This window comes from Boleophthalmus pectinirostris, unplaced genomic scaffold (genome assembly GCF_026225935.1).
Source record: "Boleophthalmus pectinirostris isolate CB_2022bp ecotype Guang Dong unplaced genomic scaffold, ASM2622593v1 HiC_scaffold_23, whole genome shotgun sequence".
In the NCBI taxonomy this organism is placed as follows: Eukaryota; Metazoa; Chordata; class Actinopteri; order Gobiiformes; family Gobiidae; genus Boleophthalmus; species Boleophthalmus pectinirostris.
In genome coordinates this window covers 29,866,410-29,887,398 of record NW_026571207.1, presented here as the reverse complement: position 1 = coordinate 29,887,398, position 20,989 = coordinate 29,866,410, and the positions used below count along the sequence as shown (strand labels likewise).

At 37.2% G+C, this 20,989-nt stretch overlaps 1 protein-coding gene across 1 annotated transcript; it reads left to right on the top strand.

The window, feature by feature from the left end:
* The first annotated feature begins 1,825 nt into the window (after positions 1 to 1,825).
* On the top strand, positions 1,826 to 19,883 carry lpar4 (lysophosphatidic acid receptor 4). The gene is made up of 3 exons (XM_020917716.2): positions 1,826 to 2,121; positions 12,278 to 13,050; positions 17,397 to 19,883. Exons 2-3 carry the CDS (start codon positions 12,475 to 12,477, stop codon positions 17,865 to 17,867), a joined length of 1,047 nt encoding a protein of 348 aa, XP_020773375.1. The 5' UTR covers positions 1,826 to 2,121; positions 12,278 to 12,474; the 3' UTR covers positions 17,868 to 19,883.
* The last annotated feature ends 1,106 nt before the right edge of the window (positions 19,884 to 20,989 follow it).

Below are 20,989 nucleotides of genomic sequence, written 5' to 3'. Positions count from 1 at the left end.
AACTGCCAAAAACAAGGCTGCGGTCACTCCGTCCTGGTTTGGGTCCAGTTCAATCCTAATGTAGACTTGGTTTGGTCCTGCTCTAGTCCTGATTTAGTCCTGATCTAGTAGTCCAAGTTTAATTCTGAGTTTAGTAGGGACTTTGCAGGAAGACCAAATGTTTCATCAGTGCCCATGTTAGTAGACTTGGATCTTGTCATTTTTGTCAGCTGCTATAGACAGAAATAAAACTCTTTATTGACAATGACTTCACCCCATTTACAATACAATCTACCTCAGAAAATACTGGGAGTCTCATCATAGACTGTGTAAAGAAGTGGCCTGAGGGACGTTATCCAAAGCGTTCGGCTCCAGTCAAATGAAGCTCACGAGGCTAGCAGTCATAGGAGCCAGTTTGGAGCCATATTAAGAACGAGAACTTATTTACGGACAAAACTGCAAAGTAAAAACATCAGGATCATGTATACAGAAATGTTAAGACCAAAATGATGAGACTCTCTGCAGCAGTTACAGAGAGGGTGATAATTTTTCAATGTAAAGTCAATTGGAGAGTTGCTGCTCACTTTCTATTTGGAACGAGGCAACATATGGTTCTATCTATACTCATGTAAGTAGGTTTGCATGCAGCTTGTCATTTTGAATAGCTATAAGCCTGCTACTACTTTACTGACTACCATTTCTGAAAATATTTGAAGTACCATGCATCAGTAAGCAACTTAATCAACCATAATGGCCTTTGTGAACTAAGTAGCACAATTAAAAACAAAATAAAGATGAGGATAAAACTCCAAACTGATTGAAATGTTTTTCAGTTGTTGTATGTTTGTGCCAGTTTTATTTATAAAGCACATTTACCACAGCACTTACAGTAAACATGCATTATAATAGAAGTGAAGATTCGCTGTCTAACTTTTGAGGTTTACCACTTCCTTCTCTCCTTGGAGATCATATTGGCCTGTTTTTTCAATAGTATTTTCAATAGTAGACATTAAACTTAAATAGACTATTCAGTTTTATACAATCACATGTTTTTTATTGTTCACAAGTTCAACAAAAAAAAACCATATATTCATACTGTAAGCAGGGCTCCACAGAGCTGACCTGTAACTGGGTCCGACAGTATTACTTGACTGTTATCATGGAAATAGATATTGTGATGATGAATTGATGAATTTTTTTAATGATTTTTTTTGTTTTTTTTGTTGAATATGTTGTTTATTGCACTCTGTAAATCACTTTTTGATTGATTGATGGATTTTTTTTTTTATCTGTGAAAGGTGCTCTATAAATAAAGGCTTACTCACTTACTTACTCACTTACTTACTCACTTACTTACTTACTAAACCTTAAGAAGGAAGTACATAATTTCAATTCATCATTTAGTTAATTGCATAACTTCACACCAATAACTGAAACATATCTTGATTTAGCGTTTGTTCTCACTTTATATGCTTAATGCCATACTGCGGAACATACCAGGCAAAGCAGTAATGAAGACAAGGCACAAGAAAAGTTACACAGTGCACCTTTAAACAAAATGACTCCAAAGATAAGAGTACACGATTAAAGAGATAAAATACACAGCTGTACGTGTTCCACATTGAGAATCACTGGAAGTCCATTGTGCATCTACACTAGACCTTGTATGTCCCTCTCTAATGCACGAGTCTAATAGACGTGTCCTTGTGTAATAACAATCTCAGAGCTGTCTCAAGTCTTTCCTCCCTCTCTCCAGGGCCCTTTATTCAAACCGGGTCAGCCCCCTCCCTCCCACCGGCCGCTCGAGGTGCCATTGTCCCGTTTCCTGTGGCGGCCGCGCGCACACTGCCCACCGCACTGTCACACTCGCGCACGCAGCTCACGAGCAGCAGGCAGGGGATGTGAAGAGAAGTGAAGTGGTTATTTCTTTCACAGAACCTCGACAACAAGACGCAACTTTGGACAACTCCTGCGAGGAACGGCGCGCTGCAATCTGCTGATGTTTTTATGGTGGGAGCTGGAGATCGCGCGTAATCTTTGCACGTGGATGCACTTTGCTCGATCGTTGGGATGTTTCTTTTGACAGCTGCCCACGGCTCGTGACAAACAGCGGTGCCCGGAGTGAGCTGTCACCGGCTGCCCGTAAGTCCCCTCGTTTTTTTTTTCTTTGTTTTTATCTCTTGCTGTTGAACTTTGGATGTGACCCGTTTGAATTGAACCAGCTGTTAATTCCAAACTACAATGCATGGTTTGAAAGGAAAATCTACCACCTGCTATTTCTCACGTTAAAAAAGTCCATCTAATGTTGTATTTTTGCAGTTACAAGTTTAAGAGGCTGTAACAACAAGTGAAAAAGTCCGAAACTAAGAGTGATTTTTAAGATATGTTAGGCACGTGGGCTTATCAAAATGGGGAGTGTTAGTTTTACTTGGGTTTAAATTTTGGCATTTTAGTCGAAAGAAAGTAGGCTACTGATCTGTTGCGTTTGGATTAAAGGCAAAGCAGCCACGACACATTTATTTTTAAGATGAACTAAAACCAAAATTATGATAAATAACTTTTTATTTCTTTATACTTCTGTTATTATCCGACTCAGTGTATCCATACTGCTGATATTGTATGTTCAAGTGCATGACTCACTTATTTGAGGCACTTAGTAAACCTGAGTGTAAATCTTACAAAAACTATTGTCAGGCATTCAGACATTCAGTCCATTATACAAATACATAATTGATCTAAACCAGATAATGCAGTTACCCACAGATTGCGGAAGAATGGCACAATTACCACTAATGGTTTTATTCAGCTTTTATGGATATGGATTTGTTTTGCTGTTTTTGCACTGACATTTCTCAAAGTCATAGTTTGCAAATTAACTTTTTAACTTAAACAATTTGTTGCATTTTTTATGATCGTATTTAAAAATACAGCCACCTCTTCTTGTGAATTACTGCTTGAATTACGAATTGTGCTTTACAAATAAACTTGCCTTTTGCTTCTAGTTTAACTCACACATGTTTGATACTCTGAGGACAAATCTATGAAATACCATTAGTCGCACCATTATATTATCCATCCCTCTAAATAAGCTTCTAGACTGTAAATGAACATTCTATATTACACATTTATTCAACGAGTCCCACCCGAACTTGACAGTCCGTAACAGGATGTAAACAGACTTGAAGATGCCTGGTTTCCTCTGCCTCCTTCCTGAGTCCTGCCTGAGAGAAAGCAACAGCTGTCCGTTTCTCCGTGCGCCGATCCTGAACCTGATCCTCCAGAGCAGAGGGTCCGAGGGTCTGAGGGCCTGTCCCATGACCTGCTCTGGAGGGGGTAGAGCCGGGGCCTGCGCAGCTGTCCAGCCAAAGTGCATGAAAAGTTAGACTCACTCAAATCCTAGTAATCCTCAGCGTGCTTAAAGGGCCCATATTACTCTATTTTCTGATCTGTTACAATGTTGTTTCCTCATCACAAACATATCCGGATTTGTGTTTTGTTTCATTCACACGTTTAACACACAAACCCTGCAGATTTAAGATGAGTTCTTCTCTCAAAAAGAAAACGCTCTGTTCCATTTTGTGATGTGAAGTGGCAATACAGGAAGTGCTCCACTGTGTTTTTAAACTCCATACACCTTCACTAGAATCATTTGAATAATTTCAGCCCTGGAATTGCTCATCTCTACTAAACAAAGGTAAAAGGTAGCTGTTAACTTTAAAACTAGTATGTCATGACATCACAAGGTGAAACAAAGCATTTTAAACATTTTGAGCTTTGGAGTAGCCTGATCCGCTTTCACTTCATGGAAACTGTCTAACCTTGCAGTGTTACAATTTGTTCGCTCAACGGTAGGCGGGTACTTTTTGTCATCTAACCAGTCGCTGCTATTTGGTCGTGACGTATCTAACTAATATCATAAGCTTTTCCCAAATCCCATAAGAAGAAGGGCAATAACGTCTTTCCCCTTGATAAAATTCACCAAACATTCTCTTTATTCTGTCTTTAAATCCTTGATCTCGGGAATCGTTGACAACACAGAATATGGCTCTTCATTGAATATATGGCTCTTCGCTGATTGGCTGGTGCCCGAACTTGCACTTCCGGGGTTTTTGCGAACTGTCTACTGTATTCTGACCTAGTCGCTGAAGAGAAATGAACTTGAGCAGAGGCACTAGGTGGCACCAGCCTAGCTTTGGAGATGTAGACAGACTAATAACACAGGATTACTCAAACATATATAAATGAAACAAAACACAACTCCAGGTATGTTTTTGACGAGATACGCCATTATAATATGGCTTAAAGCTTATAAGAGTCAATTTTGTGTAATATAGAACCTTTAAATATCTCTCCTGTTTAGTGTAAGTGAAGTTGCAGTTTAAATGAATGGACTGAGAGGACACCACAGCCAAAGTAAATGTAAATGAGGTTCTGGAGTCAGCAGTTTAGGGGCCAAAGCAGAGGACAGTGCAATACTTGTGTTTGTATACAGACAGGATTTAGACTGGAAGATTAAAAGAGCAGTGTGTCAAGTTCGCAAAACTGAACTTGAGAAAAAATATGTTTGCAAGATTGAAGGTGCTCTGTGTAACTTTTCTGGTAGAGGGTCTGCCACCTTTTTGACTCCATGTTGTTTTTGAAATTCTTGAAATGATGTACAGTATGGCATTTAATTTAACTCTCTCCATGGAGACAAGCAGGCCACATCACCAGACCAAGTTACAGGTCAGATCTGTGGAGAATTGGACCTGCTCACAGAAATAATGCATGCTTTGAGAAATAAAACGCCTGCAGTTGAATAAATACAAGATATATTGGTTTAATGCCATACTGTGGAACATCCCAGGCAAAACAATACATCACCATGGAGACAAGCTGATGGTGGACACTCCACCAGAAAGATGGTGGTGAAGAAAGATGAATTGCAAGCAAATAGAAATTCCAATTTGAAGGACACAATTAGCTGCCACTTTTGATGTACCATAATTTTCTCCACAAACAACCAAAAATGTTGTGTTATTCTGCATAACTGTTCAAATTTCAGTCATTTTGTCAATTCTGGCTGTGTTTAAAGGTTCGCTATGTAACTTGGAATGTTCCACAGTATGACATTAAACAGTTCTACCTTACATTTATTCAATTACAGGTTTTTAAAGCTCAAAAAACCTAGAAAAACAGGTATTTTGGGGTTGCCTCTCCACAGATCTGATGTGTAACTTTGTCTCCTTGAAGATAGAAAGATTTAATGCCATACTGTGAAACATTCTAGACAAACCAATAACATCTCCATGGAGAAAAGCATTTGACTGACCCTCCAGCAAACTTTGAATCCTGTTATCAAAACATAAATCGCAAATGTTACAAAAGACAAAAAGTGAAACAAATTTGAGCTGAAAACAAGTCCAGATTTATTATGTGTAATCAAGGCTTCACTGTGCTTCATTTTTCTGCAGGGATACTTGTTTGATTAACCCAAATATGTAGCCGTTTCACAACACTCCAAACCTTGTCAAATGCGCACATACTTGTAAGTTTAGTTTTCATTCCAGAGACAGATAGCCAGATAGATGCTGTATTCTGTTTCTTTGACCCACTCGCCCAATGTTTAGAGAGGCAGAGCAGTCAACAGTCAACTACAGTCCCCAAAACAGTAGTTATTGTAGCTGGAGGATTAGCTTATGTTGTGCAAGGGTTTAAAGTCGGGATTTATCTGAACTAACAACTGTTTTGGGGCTCTGATAAAATGGAGCAGTGCGTAATTCACATTAATACAAATAAACCTCAAATAGGTCACAGTAACATATAGGAGGGAGGTGCGTATTTACAGAAAATATCATGGAAATATTAAAACTACTTTGTGCCACTGACAGAATAACCATAATGGAGGTTAACTGCCACCTAATTGTCTCCATGGAGATATGACTGGCGGGAATGTTCCACAGTATGCCATAAAACGTATCTATCTTACATTATCACATTATCACACTACAAGAAAGTTGAAGAAATATTTGCTCCATCTTAAATGTTTTGAATGATACCAGTATAGTTATTATCCTGACAGGCTTTTTTAGAAAGTAGAGAGCGACAATATATTTTTTTTCATGGTCAAGTTCTCTTAATATAAAATGGCCAGTATATATTTGATTTTGATAATTTCCATGAAATTATACTAGAATAATACAAGTATGCAGATAAAAAAAAAAAGGTAAATACAAATTATATGTTTTGATGAATGTGCCATTTATGATATTTTATGGATGTAAATGTTGTGTCTCTACTTGTGCTGGAGCTCTAGCCTGTTTCATTTTGTGGAAACCATCTGACGTCGTAGCATTAAAATTTGGTCGCTTGACAGTAGGCGGGATTTTAAAAAATTTAACCAATCGCTGCTATTTGGTTGTGACGTATGTAATGCACCGCTAACAGGGCTAACTGGTATATTAAGCTTTTCCCAAATCCCGTAGGAAGAAGGACAGTAACGTCTTTCCTAGGGATGTAACAGTATCCGAAATATCGTGATATCATATCGCCAAAAGTCTCACAATAATATCGTGGGCTGTCACAATATATCGAATTACAAGCTCCTTTGCTTAAATGCATTGTTATATAGTAGCAACAGCTTATAAACATAGGGAATTACATATCCCATGATTCATTTCAGTGCAGACAACATGAAGAAATATGTTTTTTACTTAATTCTTGGGATTTTGATGGAAATAATTCACACCAAAATCCTGTCAAACTTCAATCTTGTCAAAAAAGTGTCCTATCTAGAATTATATCAGCCTCTCCAAAATATCGCAATAAATATCGTACCATGAAATGCATATTGTGATAATATCATAAAGTTGGATATTGTTACATCCCATCCTGATAAAATTCTCCCTGAAAACATTCTCTGTGTTCCGGCTTTAAATGTATGACTCTGGTGTCTGGACTCGCGCTTCCGGGATTCTTACAAACTGTCTAGTGTATTCCAATTCCTGACCTAATCGCTTGAGAGAAATGAAATTGAGCGGAGGGACTAGGTGGCGCCAGCCTGGCTACTAGAGCTCTGCTTGGAAATGAAATTCGTAATAGATAAATAAAGTTATTTTGATTTGATATTGATTTGAATTTGTATGTATGCGAGCCTGTATACAGACACATACATACAACTATCTCTCGTACAAATACCAGAATAACCACTCTACCATGATCGTATGCTTCATTTCACTTAACTTTATTTGACAGTCCAGATTTTGGATCCGTTTGAAGTCTGAACACACCACCTTGGTACTGGATGTTGGCTCGCCTTTGTTACATATGGCTACAGTAGAGCTTTGTGCACAGAGGTGGGAGGACTTGGAGAGGAGAAGGAGGCGCCTGGGGAGAGGGAGGGCGTGTGAAACTGCAGTAAAGATGTCACACCGCAGCTGGCACAGAGCAGCGCTGATGGACTGCCCACACTCACACCAGAGGCTTTGTGAATGAGGCAAAGAGACAGAATACAGGGAGAGTCCCATCCAAGCAAGCCCATTTAAACCATAATAAACACATTAAAGTTCTCCGGACGTTTAAATAAGTTATAGCACGGTTTAGAGTTTGGTCTATAGAGAGATGAAGGACTCGGGAGAATAGATTTGAATGGTAAAGGTCCAGTCAAAGGGTTTATTTCTTCATTCACAAATGCATTGAGGAAATAAACAAGGCACCATAAAATTAAGCCTGCATTTCAGTTTACTTGTGTGTATTCAACTAACGGTTTCTAGGTGCCATTTTGAGGACTGTTTCCCATTCACAAGAGAAAAAGTTTGTTTATAATAGATAATTGCTATGGCAAGTATCCTGTTTTTTCATGGATAGCACAGTATCATAGCAGTGCCGTAAAACAGAATAGTGCAATAACAGTTTTTAACCTTGTTTTTCATTCTGATTTTGTAGTTTCTTGTAAAAAAAAAAAAAAAAAAAATCCTAAAGCAAATCAAATCTTCTGTCTATTACTAAGCATAGGTTGCAGCTCAGAAAACAGTTGGCCACAATGAAAGCTCAACTTGATGAGCAGGTTTAGGGCAATAAGTCCCAACAACTGAGACTGAAAACCTAGAGAGAGACTGACCAATCAAAAGAGGCTCAAAAGACTCTCCAAAATACAGAAAGTAAACAGCAAAATCAGAATGCTGCTTACAAGGAAACTCATAATGTAAGTCTACAACATCTACGTGAGTGTGAAATTCAACTTGAAGCAGGAACTTGCATGTGCCAAATGTGAAGTTTCAGAACTGAAATAAAAACTGAATGAGCAGGCCATGGTCAAAGAGGATACAAGATACAGGGTACAACATCAGAGCAATGCTTACATGGAGATCTGCTGTATCTGCAATACATCTGTGAGGGAACTAGCAGGAACTTGCTAGTGCCCTCTGTGAAGTTTTCGAGCTGAAATGAAAACTAAACAATTAGGGCGAGACCAAAGACCAACAAAAGACACATCTGAGTCAAGTGCCTCCTGAATGTGAACGTGCCTCTACCATTAGGACAGAGAAGGATCAGGAGAGAGGTCAGTCTGCAACGTGCCGTGCACATATGTTTCGGTGTCCAGTGGGAAAAAGATTTGCCAGGTGAGAGTAGCGCAATGTCGATGACGAGGCCCCACTTCCCACCCCCTGTACGGTGTCCTGGTTCTGACAAATGCAAATATGGTCCCACTAACCTGTATTCCACTGAGTCGTGTCTTGTAATCTGACAGAAGTTGAACCGCATCAGCGACACAAGAGCTGTATTTTTATCTTCGCTTAGTTTATGCAAATAAGCGATATGGTTTTAAGTTTCGTTTTTGTGAGAGTTGCGCAAAACTGAATTAAACACATTATAATCTCAAACGGGCTGATGTGGCTCTAGAGTGGTTACGGTTTATATGTCGTAAAGTTGAATTTATTTATGCAGATTAGTAGTGCAGATAGTAATAATAATGATCATGATCAATGATCATTTTAATATAAAAACATTAATGATTAATCGATAATCGATCGTTAATTCTTTCGATGATTGATTAAGAAAATGTCATCGAATGCCCATCCCTAGTTTGGAGTGTTTCGTATTTATGTAACAAAAACTAAAAATAGGTTTTATTGTTTTACATGCCATTTGGGTCACTGGGAGTATGAGCTGCCAAAGGATAGATAGATACTCAAAATACATATTTGAATAAGTAAACATTAACAAGTAGCATCCATTGTCCTTGCTAGTTTATACTTACTAGTAGTTATATGTTGTCATCAAACCAACCAAAGAAGTGGTTTGGAGAGCTGTTTGCTGTCTGTTCCCATGTATATTTGTCTTAACTCCATGTAATTATAACACAATTGTAAAAGATAAACCACAAACATACTGCACCGTAATTTTGGCTATTGAACACGCCTTCAGTTTAAGCCTTACAATTACACTCTAGCTGTATTTACAGTCTTACGTGTAAATTATGGGCCTGGTACAGTAGTGTTTAGGTTGCTATAATCTTCAGTATGTTCCTGTGGTTTATCTCACCCTCTTCAGAACAGAGACAGTCCCAGGGCAGAAGCTCAGAGACATGAGACCCGTTTATAAGAGCAGATAACACAGGGGCACATCAGGGGCAGGCCACACACAGCCACGTACAAGGAAACTGTCCATTCATTTCAAAAGAGTCACTGCTGGAGATGTATATTTAGATCAGGTGACACAACACAAGATAATCTGAAAACTCAAAAAATACAAAATTGATTTAAACAGCATATATTTTCAGGAGCATTTGATCAGTACAAGTGTTCATGGTCCTGTTTATGTGTCTGATGTTCAAAAAGGTGAAAGAGACTGACTGGATTATGACAAATCAACACAAATCAGCTCATCCATTTTAATTTTAGCTAAATCGTTCTTTATGGTCTAACAAAGCAAACAAACAAGTCTAACAAAGCCTCAGACAGAGCAGAACCTTTAGTTACCATCACACCACCAGGGAATGTTGATGATGATCAGCTGCAGTATCAATAAGATTTAGGATTTAGGTTAAAAATAGACATTTGACATCTGAATATATATATATATATATATATATATATATATATATATATATATATATATATATATATATCTATATATATATTATTTTTTTTTTTTCTAATATATCTAACTTCTTTGGAGGGGGTCTGTCAACTGTTTGTCTCCATGGAGCAGGGAGCAGTCTCCATCCTGTATCTTAGGAGCTACCAGTAGCTCTCCACCTCCTTCCAAGTAGCTCATCAAGGGATTTCTGAATTATACGAATTGCCCAGAATAACTCAAATTTGATTCAATGCCTATTTCCAATGTAAATGTATCATTTTGTTTGATGCCTAATTTTGTGCACTGCTAAGTGGAAAATAGTTTATGTTTTATAGGCATCTGTTCCTCATCTAAGGCTTGCCATGGCTCTTATATTTACTCCATTTCTGGCAAACGCTAAAATGAGTAGTTTGAGGCATTTTTGAGGCATTTTCAATTTACAAAATGTAGCTCACAGAAGGAAAAAGGTTGGAGTCCTCTGCCATGTAGATTATATTGCTTCACCTGGGATGTTTCACAGTATGGTTTTAAATTGATCTATCTTTCATTCATTTAATTGAATTTAGTGTTGTCAAGGAAAAACATGTATTTTTAATGTGAGTGGGCTTGATCTTTCTCTCTGTGTGCTTTATTTGTCAGGGACCATTCTTTAGTCTTATAAAAGATGATTTGTACCAGATTTAGCAGCTGCATCCATCTGCAGTCCCTGGAAACTGTAGAAGACTGAGGATCTGACATGTGTGGAACCTGTGGGATGAGCTGCTTGTCTCCACGGATATAGAATCAGTTTAATGCCATACTGTGGAACAATCAAATCAATAACATCTTTGAAGACAAGAAGGTTGCGGACCAGCCGAAAAGTTCCATAGTACACGAGTATATTCACAAATACTGTGTAATACCTAGTTTTTGCACAATTAATCTGACACAATGCAGATGCCAATTCTCAGTGACTTCATGAAAATAACGTTAGTTTTGCAGTAGGGATGTGCCAAAAATAATATTACTAAAAAGATTTGTGGTACATTTTGTATACTAATAATCATCATTAAAGGTGCACTATGTAACTTTTTGGCTAAGGGTCCATAATCTGCTTGTTTCTATGGATATGTCATTGCTCTCCCTGGAATGTTCCACAGTATAACATCATCAAACAGCTCTATTTTACATTTATTCAATTACAGGTGGTTGTATTGCTTAAAATATCTGAAATATCTAGAAAAACAGGCATTCTGACTGTGAGCGGGGTCGCCACCTACACAGATCTGACCTGTAACCTGGTCTGGTTTGGTCTCCATGAAGACAGAAAGGTTTAATACTAGGGATGTAACAGTAACCAAAATATTGTGATATATCATCAAAGTTCTCACAATAATATCGTGGACCATCACAATATATCGAATTACAAGTCTCTTTGCTTAAATTAAGAGTTATGGTGCAGCAATAGCTAAATAAATAAATAAATAAAACAGAGGGAACTACATAGACCATGATCCTTTGCTCCATTTCAGTGTAGACTACAAGAAGAAATAACAGTTCTAAGCACTTTTAAGTCTTAGTTCTTCGGATTAAATCTTGTCAAGGCATTTTAAAAGGAACAAGTAGCATATGAACTGTTTTGTTTGCCTCCACAAAATATCATAATAAATATCGTACCGTGAGATGTATAATGTAAAAATATCGTACAAAGAGATCTGGATATTGTTATGTCCCTAATCATCGTCTCCACCATATCATGAGCTTTCCCACGATATCGTAATAAATATCGTACCGTAAGGTTCATATGGTGAGGACTTGGATATCATTACACTCTGATTTAATACTGTACTGTGAAATATTCCAGACAACACAATAACACTTTTAAGGAGAAAAGTATTTGACAGACCTCCCACTACAAAAGTTACACAATGCTCCTTTAAACCTCCACATTTTGCAGAAAAATGCTGCTTATCCATGATGTTCTTTTCTAGATAATTTTTGTTTTCACATAAAGCAAAGTACCATTCTATAGGTTGTTTAAAAGCATAAAAAAAAGTTGTTTAAATTATGATTACTATTCTCTCATAGTATCCTGCACATTACACTTCATCCTCTGTACTTACATTTAAATACAATGTCTCTATGGCCTCTGTCAGCTGGATTCCTCCATTGTGGCTGTGAAGTTGTTTGTTCCTCGGTGTGAGTTTTTATTGTGAGGAAGTGACTGAGTTTTTCCTGTTTCTCTCTCTCTCTTTTGTAGGAGCTGCAGCCTTGAGTTCTGACATCTTCAATCTAAGAAAGCTCCACTCTTCGCAATGGCTTTGGGTTGGACATAACTGCTCCTGTCCCCTGCTGATCTCCCTGCAACTCCAACGTATCCATCCTGTTTTTTACTATTTCCCTTTGACGTTCCTTCTGTAGGATTCTTCTAAAAAAAAAAAAAAAAAAACTACAATCATGGCGAGTCTTGTTCTGAACGAGACGGGAATGGAAGATTGTGGGATTGACGATTCCTTCAAGTACAACCTCTACTCAGTGGTCTACAGTGTGGTCTTCGTGTTGGGTTTGGTCACTAACTGCGCCGCGCTTTTCGTCTTCTGCTTCCGGATGAAAATGCGCAACGAAACTACGATGTTCATGACTAACTTAGCTCTCTCCGATCTAGTTTTCGTGTTCACGTTGCCATTCAAGGTTTTCTACAACGTCAATCGTCACTGGCCTTTTGGAGATGGGCTGTGCAAAGTCTCTGGCACTGCTTTTATCACTAATATCTATGGGAGCATGCTGTTCCTCACTTGTATCAGCGTGGATAGATTTTTGGCGATTGTCTACCCGTTTCGGTCCAGGTCGATCCGAACTCGGCGAAACGCAGCGTTGGTTTGTGCGGCCGTTTGGTTGACGATCGTCGGTGGAGGGATTTCAGTTACGTTCTTCTCCACCATCAACAACAAGCACAGTGCCACCACCTGCTTCGAGGGGTTCTCCAAGAGCACCTGGAAGACCTACCTGTCCAAAATCACCATCTTCATCGAGGTGAGAGAAAGGAATATCAGCAATTAAACTAATATCTAGATTTTTTAATGTATTTATTTATTTATTTTTACATGTGCTTAAAGGTGCATTGTGTAACGTTTCTGGTGGAGGGTTCATCAAATGCTTTTCTCCGTGGAGCCGTTATTGCTTTGTCTGAAATCACAGTATGACTTTTCTATCATTATGGAGCCCAAACCAGACCAAGTTACAGGTCAGATCTGTGGAGAGGCGACCCCGCTCGCAATCAGAATACCTGTTTTTGTAGGTATTTCTGAGCTTTAACCACCTGTAATTGAATAAATGTAAGGTAGAACTGTTTAATGTCATACTGTGGAACATTCCAAGTTACATAGTGCACCTTTAAACACATCCAGAATTGACAAAATGACTGAAATATGAACATTTATGCAGAATAACACAATATTTTTGGTTGTTTGTGGAGAAAATTATGGTACGTCAAAAGTGGCAGCTAATTGTGTCCTTCAAATTGGAATTTCTCGTAAGAATGCCAGTTTTTCTTGGTATTTTTGAGCTATAAAACCACCTGTAATTGAACAAATGTAAGATAGAACTGTTTAATGTCATACTGTGGAATATTCCAGACAGATGATGAACCTCAGCCAAAAAATTACATAGTGCACCTGTAAGTGCCTATGAAACTTTGGACAACTTACTTTACTAAAACACAGTTAAGATCAATATATTTAAGATTTTTTCAAAAAACATTCCCACTTATTTTCATATTTAGACAATTTTTTAGGCTCAACATTTTACTTCATGGTTAGAAATCACAACATCATACTAGGGAATTCCATAAATGTTATTCAGCAAAACTGCCCTAATGTAAACAGAAACTATTATCTGAAGAAAACACCTATATTTTGTAGGGGAAAAAAAGTGTAAATTGTGCTGAACTTTTGGAATTCTCCCTTGTGTGAACTCCTGAGTATGTTTAGAACTTTTTACTTCCTGTTATTTTCAAAATATCTTTCAACTTTTCTTTACAATTGGTTTCTTGATTGGATTAAGACTATAATTTATATTTACAACAGGTATTATCTCGCCAATTTAATTCAAAATGAAAGAATTATGAAAATCAGTCACTTTAAATGTATTAGTTGTGACAGACAAATGTGAAAAGACAATAAAATTGCCCACATAAGTTCAGAAATATATAAATATTATACGATTACAACATCAGGACATCTGCTGCTTTAATTATAAAAAATACACATGATATTCAAACTTTGCCTATCTTCATGGCAACATCAATATGTCAATAATTTGTCCACCTGTAGTGATTAGTTTTTGGGCAGTCCCCTAATATAGAACTGATTTCTGGAGTTTTTAAATGCCATGGAAACAATTACATCTGATTCTGAGTAATTTTCTCTGCAAATTTCGACAATGGAAATTAACTAATGAAACAAATGCCAAAAGGAGGGAAAATGTTACAAACTGAAACTGCTATTTTCAAGTTAATTGTACTTTGTCTTCCAAATACAACAAAAATCCATTCAATTTATCAATCCATAACTGATACTTTGATTATCAGATTTCATATTTTGTTAATCTAAACACACAGTGAACATTAGACCTAATTACTGGGTTGTCTGCTATGCTAATACAATAATCAACATAAACACAAAACACAAAAACATAGAGCAACACCCACCACAAATTTATTATGTATTTTGTACCAACACAAGTTTAGTTAAATAAAACAAAAGTCATGTGGTAGTGCAGCACCCCCTTACATTGATTTATTTTAGCCAATCTATAATTAATTAATCCTTTTTTTCTTTCCCCCCATTTTTAATAAACATTTTTAGTCACTATACTGAAACTAATATTACTGTCACCATTCATCTTTATAATCTTTTACTATTTATTACAATCCCAAAGCATAATTTTAAACTGTTTAAAGGCCACTGTTCAAACTAAACTTTTTCTGTGTTTCAGTCCGTATCACAATTTTCTAAAAGGTGAGCTGTGTAACATAGTGGGTATGGGGTCTGTCACCATGGAGATGTTGTTGCTTTGCTTGGAATTTTTCACAGTATGATATTAAACGTATCTATTTCTGTAGCGACAAGCAACAAGCCACTTAAAAAAATGTACAGGTCCAATTTGTGGAGAGGTGGGCCTGTGTATTTTTCAACATATTGTTTTACTGTAAAACATCAGTAATTATACAATAAGCAAGTTTAATGCCATACTGTGGTACATCACAGCGAAAGCAGTCTCATTGGCATATATCCATGGACTCAAACAGGTGCTGGACTCTTACCAGAAAAGTTACACATTGTACCTTTATGGCCTATAATAACAGATAAAATGGTAAAAAATGACATTGTCCATGCACCATTTTAGTTGTAGGGAGTACTGGGAATCTTGTCATTAGTATTTTGAAGGAACAGCCTCAACATTTGTGAATATTCTATGGCAGGCATGTCCATACGATAGCTCGTGGGCCAAATGCGGCTCTCAGACAAAGCTTTCTTGGCCCTCAGGCTTCCAGGTGAATTGGCCCAAATTAGTTTGCATCAATTAAAAATTTACTTTTTACTGCAAGCATTTTGAAAATCTACTTTGATAAAGCTAATATTTAATATTTAGTGTGTGGTTTTAAGAATCTTAGCATGAATAAAGACTGGTGGCTCATTCTAACGTGTTAAACATGCAAATATTTCAATTATTCACTGTATTGAGCTCCAGTCTACGGCCCTTGATTGGCCCTCTGCTTTGTCTGTGTTTAGATATGTGGCCCTTGATGAAAAAAGTTTGGACACCCCTGTTCTATGGGATATTTCTTTAAAAGTGCATTACATACATTTCTGGTGCAGGGTCCGGTACCTGCTTGTCTCCATGGAGATGTGCTTGCTTTGCCTGGAATGTTCCGTGGTATGACATTAAACACTAAAAATTACAGCTCAAAAATACAACAATTCTCTCTGTGAATAGGATTGCCTCTCCATAGATCTGACCTGCAATGTAGCCTGTAGTTGTCTCCCTTGTTTCCCTCCATTTCCATGAAGACAAACAGGTGGCGAACCCTCCACCAGAAAAGTAAAAAAAAATAGCAGGTTGTCTAAAGGTAAAACTATCTTTCCCCCATCTGAGATTATTACATGACTACAACTGATAATGTGAAAACCATTACTACGTGTTTCAGTAGAATGTAATGTAGACCGTATATAATTACCTTAAATAATAAACAGAAAATGGATTGTATTTAATCAAATATGGTCAGTGATGTTTTTTGAAAGGAGAGAAATTCTGTTTAGTCTTGTGGTTTAAGGAAAGGCCCTAACCTCAGTCAGAGAAACAGTCTAAAGTCATGTGATTATAAGCATTCATCTGTTAGTGAACTCTTTCAGTCTGTCATCACAGCAGCACATTTGCTTTTCACCACATTGTTATGGTTTGGGCCTTTCCCTTTAACAGATCACAGTTTCACATCTGATGTTTTGTTTCACATCTTTTCTTTGAAGTTTTAATAGTGTATTGTAAATTCACTATTCTTTTTTTTTTTTTCACTTCTGTTTATTTTCATGATAATATTGATGACGTCTTATGTGTCTTTGTATTGTGATATACAAGTTTTACAGTCCTCTCAAAACATTTTCTGTAGTCATTATTCATTCAGTGCATACTGGGTGGTAAACTAATTCTGAAGTCACAGCTGCCCTGGGGTAAACTGATGAAAACAAGGCTGCCACTCTGCACCAATCGGAAATATCTGCCCCTCCCTCACGCTGCATTCATACAGGCAAAGTGGGTTACATGACTTGCCCAAGGAAACAACAACACAACGACAGAACTAGAGCTGCAATAAACAAGTAATTTAGTCTGCTATCATTTTTCGACTACTGAAATTATTATTTCTCTTGTACACTGCGATTTGTTTGTACTTTTATGGAGAGAATATTTAGAGAAAAATCCCGCACACCATCTTATTTGCATATTAGTTTGTCCTAATAAATCTCACATTTTGCAAGTAAGATGGTGTGCGGGATTTTTCTCTATGTTCTTGGGCTGCTCCCTCTCCTCCAACGCACCCGTGTCAAGTAACTGATGTGCGAAGATCTCATTCTTTTATATCACTGGAGAGAATATTTACAAATAGTGTATTATTGATCAAAATCAGAAATTGTTATTCTTTTTTTTTGGACATTTTGATTTAATAATGCGACTGTCTTTTTTTATTGTTTTTGGTGTTTTGAGTCGAGATAACAATAAGAAGTATTGAAACACACAGCCCTGGAGCCTTGTTCATTCAAATACACTAATGTAATTCTTATTGGATCATCCGGTGTATGATTTCACTCTTCTTGTATTTCCAGATTGTGGGTTTCCTGTTTCCGCTCCTGGCTAATCTTGTCTGCTCCTCCCTGGTCCTCCGCACCCTCCGTCGCCCGGTAACCATCGGCCACAGCGACAACAAACAGCGCGTCTTACGGATGATAGTGGTCCATTTGAGCATCTTCATCATCTGCTTCGTCCCCTACAACTCCATCCTCTTCCTCTACGCGCTGGTCCGGACCCAGGCGCTGGCTAACTGTTCCGTGGAGAGATTTGCACGAACTCTGTATCCCATAACCCTTTGCATGGCTAGCCTGAACTGCTGCTTGGACCCTGTGGTGTACTACTTCACATCCGAAAGTTTTCAGAAAAGTCTAACGCTGGGAGCTAAAGGATCAGGATCTAGAGCGGAAAGCATCCCACGGAGCGATACCGACGTTCAAGACCCTAGCAACGCACTTCCAAAAGACACGCATAGCAACGGGAAGGAAGTGTCAGAAAGCAAGTTATGAATTTGGAAAAAAAAAAAAAAAGTTGGAATAATAATTTTCAGAGTGGATTTGACTAAACCTGAATTACAAAATAAAGTAATCAGATGTTTGTTCACCAAGTGGAAAACACATAGCTCAGCAGATTAGGCAGGTCCAAAGAGGTAAGTCCCAAGTTATGGCCTAGGATTAAGGATTAATCCAATACTGGACCAATAGGAGTTTTGAGATGAGAAAAAACAGAGACATAGCAGCACTTTTACTTTGGACAGAAGAGGACTGCCTTGGGTTAAAATGGCTGCCTTGAAAGCGCTTATCTAACTGTCCATATGCGACAAGTCCGTTCTTAAACCATGTCATGTAAATTGAAAGAAATGCTAACAGTATTCTGAATGGGCATTATTATTATTATCATCACAGTGGCTATGTTCAAACACACCTCAAAATCTGATTATTGTCTGATTTAAGATTATGTAAATGACATGCAAACCACAAAGTCTGATGTAAATATTGTGAGGGACCATGATCACAAAGAGCTCAGATGATTTAGTTGTTTACATAGTGTTTTTATAATCTTATAACAAAAAAAAATCCGCCACTGATAGTTGCATAATAACAATACACATGTTGAAAGTGGTTTTAAAGGTCCTATATTACGCAGAATTGACTCTTGTGAGCTTTAAGACTTGGACCTGGAGTTGTGTTTTGTTTCATTCACACATATTAGAGTAATCTTGCGTTGTTGGGCTGTCTGCATCTCCAAAGCTCAAAATGCTCTCTTCCACCTTGTGATGTCATAAAGGGTGGTTTTCAAGTTAACAGCTGCCTTTTACATTTAGTTCAACAGAGATTAGTAACTCCAGAGCTAAAATGACCCCAATGATTCTAGTGAAGGTGTGTATGGGGTTTAAAAACACGGTGGTCGGCTTCCTGCAGAGGTGGAGACTTGCAAGTCGTGACTTGGACTCGAGTCAGACTTAAGTCACTATGTTTGGGATTTGAGACTTGACTTGATAAAATGGACTAAGACTTGGGCCTTGACTCGGACTTGAAGGTCAGAGACTTGGGACTCGACTCGGACTTGAGGCCTGTGACTTGAGAAGACTTGAGAAGCACTTTTAAATCAGAATTATTTCTATTATGACCGTAATGATTCACACTAAGATCTTGTCAAGACATTTAAAAAAGAAAAAAATTATTTCTACAACTCTTATATACTCTATAAATACTCATATATAAACATACTATGATTTTTTAGGTACAATTTATATTAAAGGTCATATAAATTGCAAAAATCTAAGCTTTATTTGATACTTTGGTTGAAAGACTTGAAATGACTTGAAGCTCAAAGCAGATGACTTGGACTTGGACTTATTGGCCAGTGACTCGAGACTCAACTTGGACTTGCCTGTATTTGACATGGGACTTGACTTGGACTTGAGGTCAAAGAGTTGTGACTTAATTGAGACTTGCAACACAAAGACTTGGTCCCACCTCTGGCTTCCTTTATTGCTGCATGACATCACAAGGTGGAACTGAGTGTTTTTCATTTGAGAGAAGAACTCAGCCTAAATATTCATGTGTGAATGAAACAAAATACAACTCCAGGTATGTTTCGGATGAAGAAACATTACAACATAGATCAGAAAATAGTGTAATATGCGCCCTTTAAAAGTGACTATGCAAGATGCTTTTGTCTGGTCATATCTTGGTTGAATTCACAGAGAAATGGTAAATGCCTTGGAGATGGTCAAAGCTATTTTAATTTGTAGTAACTTTTGGTTGTTTACATAACACACTTGTGAAAAATACATAGCACAACATTTCATTGTATTGATTTAAACTTCTATAAGTATGGCACCTGTTAGTATTAAAGTAGCATTCAGTTTGATTACTATACTAGCTAACTATTACATGTTTTATCTTATTTAATTGTCTTTTATTTTGAAACGTGTGCAATTATCTGTATTCATAAACAGTGAATTCACCCCAGTTAAGTCTATCCAATGATATCTAGGCCTGTCACGATAACAAATTCTGAAGTGCGTCAGATTAAACCTCAAAAATTATTCTTAATCTTCATTTTTCTTGACAAAAATATGATCTGCAATAAATAAACTACAGAATAAAACAGTTTAGTACTTAGTTTTGCATCTGTAATGAGTCATAGGAGGTGTTATGTCAACCGTTTATGATTCTCATCTTCATCTATATTGAACAATAAGTCGATATAGTGATTATTATATTATTATGTCAGGTCTAATGATAATACTACAAAAGAAAAGAAAAACTAAAATACTGTGAAGATGTGCAAAAGGCAGCAGGGACATCTATGCCTTGTTTACATTTCATATGACTTTGGTAAACTTAGATTAGTAATTAACACTAAAATTTGATAAGTATGATAAAATGATCATACTGAAACTATTTTATAACAACTGACAAAAGAACAACGAAGCAGGATAGTCTCAGTAAACTAAACATACAGCATTGTTTTAGGGCACGAACTGCAACAAATAAATTGCAGAATCAAACAATAATTATCCATAGAACTTACTGATTCAACCCTCTGCAACTCAAATCTTATTGCATTACAAGAGAAATAACAAAAATAGTTCTATTATTGTAAAGTAAATGCTCATATGATAAAAACAGAACCAAAAAAATATTGTTCCGGGTTTCATATATTAAACAAAAACGTAATTGCGCTGCAAAACTTTTCTAGGGGAGCGTCCTCTACCTACTTGTCTCCATGGAGGTGTTATTGCTTTGCGTGGAATGTTCCATGGTATGGCGTTAAACAAATCCATCGGAAATATCGTGATATCGTATCGTCAAAAGTCTCACAATAATATCGTGGGCTGTCACAATATATCGAATTACAAGTTCCTTTGCTTAAATGCATGGTTTTATAGCAGCAACAGCTTATAAACATCGGAAACTACATATCCCATGATTCATTTCAGCACAGACAACATGAAGAAATATGTTTTTTACTTGAATTCTTGGGATTATGATGGAAATAATTCAAGCCAAAATCTTGTCAAGGTATTTTAAAAGCAAAAAAGTGTCCTATCTACATTTACATCAGCCTCTCCAAAATATCGCAATAAATATCGTACCGTGAGATGCATATCGTAATAATA